The sequence below is a fragment of the Antechinus flavipes genome, chromosome 2, assembly GCF_016432865.1.
Source record: "Antechinus flavipes isolate AdamAnt ecotype Samford, QLD, Australia chromosome 2, AdamAnt_v2, whole genome shotgun sequence".
Taxonomy (NCBI): Eukaryota; Metazoa; Chordata; class Mammalia; order Dasyuromorphia; family Dasyuridae; genus Antechinus; species Antechinus flavipes.
In genome coordinates, this window is record NC_067399.1 from 228,919,709 (window position 1) to 228,927,199 (window position 7,491).

The 7,491-nt window shown below is 38.5% G+C and overlaps 1 protein-coding gene across 3 annotated transcripts in view; it reads right to left on the reverse strand.

Moving 5' to 3' along the window:
* Window positions 1-7,013, reverse strand: part of PBK (PDZ binding kinase) — a 28,249-nt gene extending 21,236 nt beyond the window's left edge. For all 3 annotated transcript variants that reach the window (XM_051976401.1, XM_051976402.1, XM_051976399.1), the window contains exons 1-3: window positions 6,528-7,013; window positions 6,170-6,281; window positions 2,166-2,269 (exon numbers count right to left, since the gene is read on the reverse strand). In XM_051976401.1, coding sequence (XP_051832361.1) covers window positions 2,166-2,223 — 58 coding nt within the window. In that variant the 5' untranslated portion in view covers window positions 2,224-2,269; window positions 6,170-6,281; window positions 6,528-7,013. The remainder of the gene's footprint in view (window positions 1-2,165; window positions 2,270-6,169; window positions 6,282-6,527) is intronic.
* Between the last annotated feature and the right edge of the window lie 478 nt (window positions 7,014-7,491).

Genomic DNA, 7,491 nt, shown 5'->3' on the forward strand with positions numbered 1-7,491 from the left:
TTTGGAATTAATTTTTTTTTTTTCAGTTCAAGATGTAATATTTTAAATCTCCTTTTGATTTTTCTAATCTGGGGCCATCTTGTAGCTCTGATGTATGTGATTTAATTTTAATTTGCTAAAGAAACTTATTAGATGGTTTGTTGTACCCTTCTCCTCACCTTCCTTGACCATGTATCCAATAAGAAATCCTTACATTGTTTCTTAGCATAAGACCATCCCTGCCCAAGACAGCAAAGGTCTGACAGACACTAGGCAAGTCTTCCCTTATCCTGTAACTGGAAAATAACATCCCAGCTTCCCCTCAGATAACCACTCAGAGCACTGAGTGGGCTTTCCTTTACCCTGTCCTGAGGAAATAGGCTCTCATCACAATGCAAATTGCAGGGGGAGGGTGGGGGGGGAGTGTGTTAATCTCTGAAGAGCCCAAATAAAAATCACTCAAATCCCCAGCAGAGCAAGTACTGCCAGTTACTTGATTACCTGCTTGTCTCCCACACTCGGCTATCAGTGCTTCTCTTCAGTTCCACAATTTATCCTCCCAGCTTCCCTTCCCTATTCCTTCCTAAGATTTTGCTGCTTACACTGCTGGCTTCTGAACCTTGTTCACATCTACAACAGGCCACCTGTAATGATTTGTAATTGTCCCTTCCTGTCAGAAAAACTGCACCTCTTAGATGGGTAAAGGCTGAACCTGGATCACTACTAGCTCCACTTGTTCTTGAGCTCTGACCAAAGGCCAGAGACCATGTTTCCCAGCAGCCCCTCCTGGAACAGGCAGTCAAAGGCAGCTTTGCTCCATCCTCCCTCTTCTCCGGAGAGAGCAAAGGCAAGAGCATCCTTCAATAGTGGGAATCCCTCTTTTCTCCTTATGTCTATAAACTGCTGACAAAAACAGAAGAGGAGCCTCAGTGTTTTTGCAGGCAGGACTGTCTGCCTTCACTGAGGATAGAAAGGGTTCAGATTTCAAAACCAGTGCTCCACTGACAAGGAACTGCTTTCTTGCACTGACAAGAGTCTAAATCAATGACAAGGGCTGGGACTAGAACCCTTGGCAACTGCATCTGACTGGCTATGCACTTACTCTAAATAGGTCTGAAAAGTTATAAAATTAAATCTATATCACAGAAAGCTAAAGCTTCTATCAGCACAGCTCCCTTAGCTAATGCTAATACACTTCTATGCTTTCAGTTTGGCCTCCTATCTTTGACCCACAGTCATTAGATGGGTATACACACTAAGAGGTATGCCGCTCCCAAGAGGTTCCATTCCACTCAGATCTCTTCAAAAATATTGTGTTTAAGGAAGGAACTGATAAGCTACAGAATTGCAACTAGGCAGGTGAAGGGCTTTGGCCTTGAGATCATGTAATAGTGACTGAAGGAAATGGTAATATTTAGCCTGGAGAAAGGAAGATGGTAGGATCTGAAGGACTGCCACAGGGAAGAGAATAGATATCTATAGATAGATATTCTAAGGCCAAAGAAAACTAGGAACAATGGGTAGGAGTTATAAGAGCTAAATTTAGTCTGAAATGTAAAGAAGAATTTTTTGCTAATAATTAGGGCTATCTGAAAATAGATTGAGTTCTCTCAGGAGCTGGCAGGTTCATAATCCTTTGAGCTACAAATCTCTTCCCTCCCAACCTTCTTATAAAATGTAAACTCTTTGAGGATAAAGACTATATGATTTTTGTCTTTGAATTTCCAGCATCTGGCACTTGATTAATTAAAAAGAAATCACCTGCCCTTGAGTTTTCTTAGGACTTAATACATTTTAAATTCTATTTTGAACTATAGCTTAGTTATGTTCAATACAATTGTTCCTTTCCTAAATGCAAGGTCTTTGAGATAGAGACAAAGTCTAATTTATGTAATTTCTCCCAGTATCAGAAACGGATCTGCTATGCAGAATGTTACTATATGTCAATTCACATTAACAAGGACTTCAATTACTAGTGGAATGGGATTTAGAATCACAACTCACCCACCCCCATGAGTAGGTAGGAGTACCTCCTCTTTACTGTTGATTTTATATTTATTTATACTTATATATGTTGTCTTTCCCAAGAGGATATAAGCTCCTGGACAGGGCCATTTGGGGCTCTGTATCCCAAACACTTAGCAAAGTGCCTAGCACATAGGCCCTTGCTTGTTGATAAAACTTACAAGATTTCTTCTTGTCAGATAATTTGCTAGGTGTCTTGAATGCATTTGGTCCTTCCATTATTAAAAACAAAAAAAAAAAACAAAACAGCAACAAATCCTAGGTTCTGTAATAGAAAAAAATGGTTATATTAATTCACATGAAAAATGCTTCTTATTAATACAGAATTATGTAATTTTAGCACTGGAAGGTATTTAAAGATCATGTGGTCTAGTCACATGGCTTTACAGCTTAGGTAATTGAGGCCTGGAAAGATAAATGACTAGCCTAGGATCATTCAACTAGTTTGGCAGTTTTGGCAATAGAACCAAAGTATCTTGATCTGCAGTCCAGTACTTATTTCACTGTACTGTTCTTAAAAGACAAAAGTATACAACAAGCATAGCAAAAGTCCTGTAGCTTCTCTTTCACACCACAATGTACTTTCACTAATTATCCTTAAAAAGTAGTACAGGAGCACCTGTACACAAACCCAGGCCCATTCACTGTCCTTCTGCTGTTGGAGAGGAATAGGGAGGACTGGCCACTGCCTTCCTGAAAATCTCTTCCATCTGCCTCTCAAGTCAAGGAACTGACCCAGATCAAACTCACTCTCGCTGCAATGTTTTTCAAAATCTAGAGTTTCTATTACTCTCTACACATCTCACTTTTCACCCCATGGTTTCTCCTGTTTTTCTTCTCTAATATATATAGTAAATTATAAACCTATAATAATTAATAAACAATCATTTGGGAGAAACTGTCCCCTACTCACTCTTTATGTTGTCATCCCCATCTCCCCTCAATCTGGTCCCAAATTCAATCATGTTCATTCCTTCCCTTTCCACAATGAACAAACTCCTTTTTTATCCTGCATTTCTTTATTCACACTCTTATCAACCTTCACAAGGACCTAGCTTCCTTCTGACGACACTGCATCCCTTGTCTGTACTTCTCACCTTTATTACCCACCTCCAATGCATTCTACTCAATCAAAATTATGGTAACTATAGAACACTGATTCCCTCTCCATTCTTCCCCCTCCCCGCCCAGGTCATATTCCCTCTTTTCTGAATAGGTTGAGCATTTTTTCCTCTAATGTATTAAAAAAAAAAAAAAGTACTTTATCAGTTGGGTTGAGTTATTCTATTTATTTGGTGAACCAATTCAATTTTATACTCTTTTTCTCTTACCATCTTTTTCTACTGCAGATTTGCAACTCTCTCTCTCTCTTTTTGCCTTTTATTATGTATCCTCAAGGCTTAGCACAGTATCAACGCATAGTGCTTAATAAGAGACCCAGAAAAAGAATATGAACAATTTTCAGACAAAGAAATTAAAGCCATTTCTTCTTATATGAAAAAATGCTTTAAATCACTATTGATTAGAAAAATGCAAATTAACACAACTCTAAGGTACCACTTCACACCTCTCAAATTGGCTAGAATTACAGGAAAAAATGATGAATATGGGAGGGGATGTGGGAAAACTGGGAAATTAATGCATTGTTGGTGGGGAGTAGTGAAATGATCCAACCATTCTGGAGAGCAATCTGAACTATGCTCAGAAGGCTATCAAATTATGCACTCTTTGATCCATCAGTGTCTCTACTAGGTCTGTAGTCCCAAAAGATCATACAAGAGGGAAAAGGACCCACATGTGCAAAAATGTTTGTAGCAGCCCTTATAATAGTGGCAATAAACTCGAAATTGAATGGATGCTCCTCGGTTGAGGAATAGCTGAATAAGTTAAGGTATATGAATGTAATATATAAATATAACAGAGTATCATTGTTCTGAAAGAAATGATGAACAGGCTGATTTTTTTAAAAGCCTAGACAGATTTCCATGAACTGATGCTAAGTGAAGTGAGCAGAATCAAAAGAACATTGTAATTAAGATTATGGGATGGTCAACTGTGATGGACTTGGTTCTTTTCAATCAAGAGGTGATTTCAGGTAATTCCAATAGATGGAAAATGTCATCCACATCTGGAGACCAACTGTGAATCAAAACATAGTATTTTCACCTATATGTTGCTGTTGTTTTTTCTTTTCTCATTTTTTTTCTCTTTTGATCTGATTTTTTTTTTTTACACAGCATGACAAATATGGAAATATGTTTAGAAAAAATGCACGTTTAACCTATATCGGATTGCTTGCTGTCTTGGGGAGGGAAAGGGTGGAAAAGAGGGAGAAATATTTGATTTTGCAAAGGTGAATGTGAAAACTATCTTTGCATGTATTTGGAAAAATAAAATTATATCAAAATTTTTTAAAAGGACCAGAATTTAAGAAACGTTGAAGGACTAAGCTTCAGTCTATTGACAAAATGTTGGGTTTTATTTGTTTATTCACAAGGGGAAAGGAAACGTAGATATAAGATGAGGTATTTTATTTCAGATTAATATTTTTCCCTTTTTTGTTATTATAGCTTTTTATTTACAAGATATATGCATAGGTAATATTTCAGCATTGACAGTTACAAATCTTTTTGTTCCAACTTTTTCCCTCCTTCCCCAAGATGACAGGTTGACCAATACATGTTAAACATGTTAAAGTATAAGTTAAATACAATATATGTAAACACGTCCATACAGTTATTTTGCTGTACAAAAAGAGTCGGACTTTGAAATAGTGTACAATTAGCCTGTGAAGGAAATCAAAACAATACAGGTGGACAAAAATAGAGAAATTAGGAATTCTATGTAGTGATTCACAGTCCTCTCCCAGAGTTCTTTCCCTGGGTGTAAACTGTAGCTGGTTCAGTTCATTACTACTCTAGTGGAACTGATTTGTTCATCTCATTGTTGAAGAGGGCCCCGTCCATCAGAATTGATCACCAAATTAAAATTTTAATAAATTTTTTTTGGTATCAGTTTTCATGCCTGATCCTTCTAATGTTTTAATAAATTCTTATTGGCTGACTTTGTATTCACAAAACTTAGCAGAGTGCCTGGCACAAAGTAAGCAATTAACTTTTTAAAAAATTCATTCCTTTCCCAACCAGAATCTAAAAAACATTTCTAAGGACACAAACTGAATTACAAAGTAATGGAAAAAAAAGAAACAGCCTAAGAGTCTAGAATTTCTTTAAAAGGCTATCAAGTCCCATTGATCTACATCAGTGGATGGGGCATAATCACATACATTTCCCAATCTCCTGCAGTGCTAAATAATTATGTTTGCTACAAAAGGAATATAATGCTCTGTTTCTATTTCTCTTTAATGTCTTTTTTCTGTTTCTGTCTCTATAGTTGTTTCCGTCTCTTTCTATATTTGTTTACATTTCTTTTTGTCTGTTCTTTTTTTCTCCCTGTTTTCCTCTTTGTGTCTGTTTTTCTGTGTCTCTTTTTTCTGTTTCTAAATATTTCTTTTTCTTTGTCTTACGCGATTATCTATCTCGCTCTCTAACTTAAAACCGCTCTCTAACTTAAAACTTAAAAGGAGGAAAAAGAAAAGCAGGAGAAAAGGGAAGGCTCCGGGCTAAGAGGAGGGAGCAGGAAGCTCCCAGAGTAATGGAGTTGGAAGGGACTTTGGGGGCAGCTAGTGCAGCCAGCCCCCAGAGGAACAGGGTTTCCCTCCTTCTCTCTCATTCTTCACACTCTTAAAAAAAAAAAAAAAAAATCACTGAGGGCTCCAGGAGCTTGTGGGTGGGTCTGTCAATATTTATCCTTGTTAGAAGTTAATTTTTTAAAATTTTAATAGCATACATCCTTTTAAAGTCACGATAATAAAACTCATTACGTGTTCACAAATGTCACACGGTTTTCTATGAGAAACGAACTTGCCTCTCTCGGCGACCTACAATCACTACGGTTCCAGAGGCCTCGACTTCCTCACTACAAAGAGACCGGAGTGGGAGTTAGAGGCTCCGGGTTCCAGTGCTAGCTCTGCCATACTAGCGGGGTGCAGTTTCCATAGAACGAAGGGAAGGGGGTTGGGACCCCATGACCTCTTGACCCCCAGAGGGTGGGAAGAGTCCGGAGGAAACAAGCCACCCCAACCGATCCTCAGTCCCAGACTTACCTGAGGAGAAACAGATCAGCTGCAGCGCCGCAACCAACTACCGAGGCTTCCAGACTCAACTGAAGCCGTTGATATTCGAACGCCCGCCGCCTTCAAATCCGAGCGCTCCATCCTACGGGGCGGACAGAGGGACAAACTGAACGAGAACGCGTTCTTTGGATTTTTTTTTTATTATTATTCTTATTCTTATTCCACCTCTTCCCACCCACTTAATAATAATATCCATTATTATTTTGGAGTTATCGTTTGTGTACATATCACTTATGTATTATCTATTATACATCTACCTATCGATCGATCGATCGATCGATCTAATTCCCCCCCTTTATCTGGCTATCTCCTCTCCTTCTCCACTTACCTCCCAGTCTTTTAAGTCCGAACTAGAATCCCACCTTCGGCGAGCAGCCTTCTCTAACTCCTCTTAATTTTAGCGCCTTCATTCCGTTAATTACTTTGTCCGTATACAGCTTGCTCTGTATTTGTTTGCATCTCTCCTCCAGTAGATTATAAATTCCTTGAGGGCAGAAATTATTTTTGCCTCTTTGTAGTTTAGCTTGTTTGATAAACCTCCTTATCCGTTGCAGCCCAGGAGTATCCCGCTAGTTATCACCTCTCATTCAGTTATCTATCTGTGTTTCTATTGATCTACCTGCGCACCAAAGCTAAAGGGCGTTCTGTTATCGATCATCCCTCTGTCCGTCTGAATCTGCTGTCACAGTATCTATTAGATGTGGGCGGCCTTTAAGAATGATACAGTAATAACCTTCGGCCCACCTGGCCTTGGGATCTACTAGCTTAGTATATACCCTCGGCTAACGAGCTAATTCTTCCTTTAGGCTGTCTTGCCTTAGTTTACCTTGTAAGGCCTGGATGATGAGCCCAGAAGATTGTTGGCTGTCGGATCACAGCCAGCTAGCCAATGACAATGGAATGCTCGGAGCTAATTTGCATCAATAATTAGGTGCCTAATTTTAACTGCAGGCGCAGTACAATATTAGATGCCTATCCCAATAAACTTTGGATAGAAAACGCCATCTGCATCCAGAGAGAGAACTATGGAGAATAAATTAGATGCTATGTTCACTTTTTTCCCTTTTTTTCCTCATGGTTTTCCCATTTTGTTTTGATTCTTTTCTCCCAATGTGATTCAAAAAGAAATGTGCATTTTAAAAAAAAATTAACATACGTATATAACCAGAAAAGTAAAGAAAAAATAATAAAGAAAAAAAATTCGATTCTTGCCACCTGATCTAGTGATTGTTTCAGGCCTAAAAACACACCTCCTGAAGATTCTCCTCTCTACCCCGAGCTGTGTCCAAGGA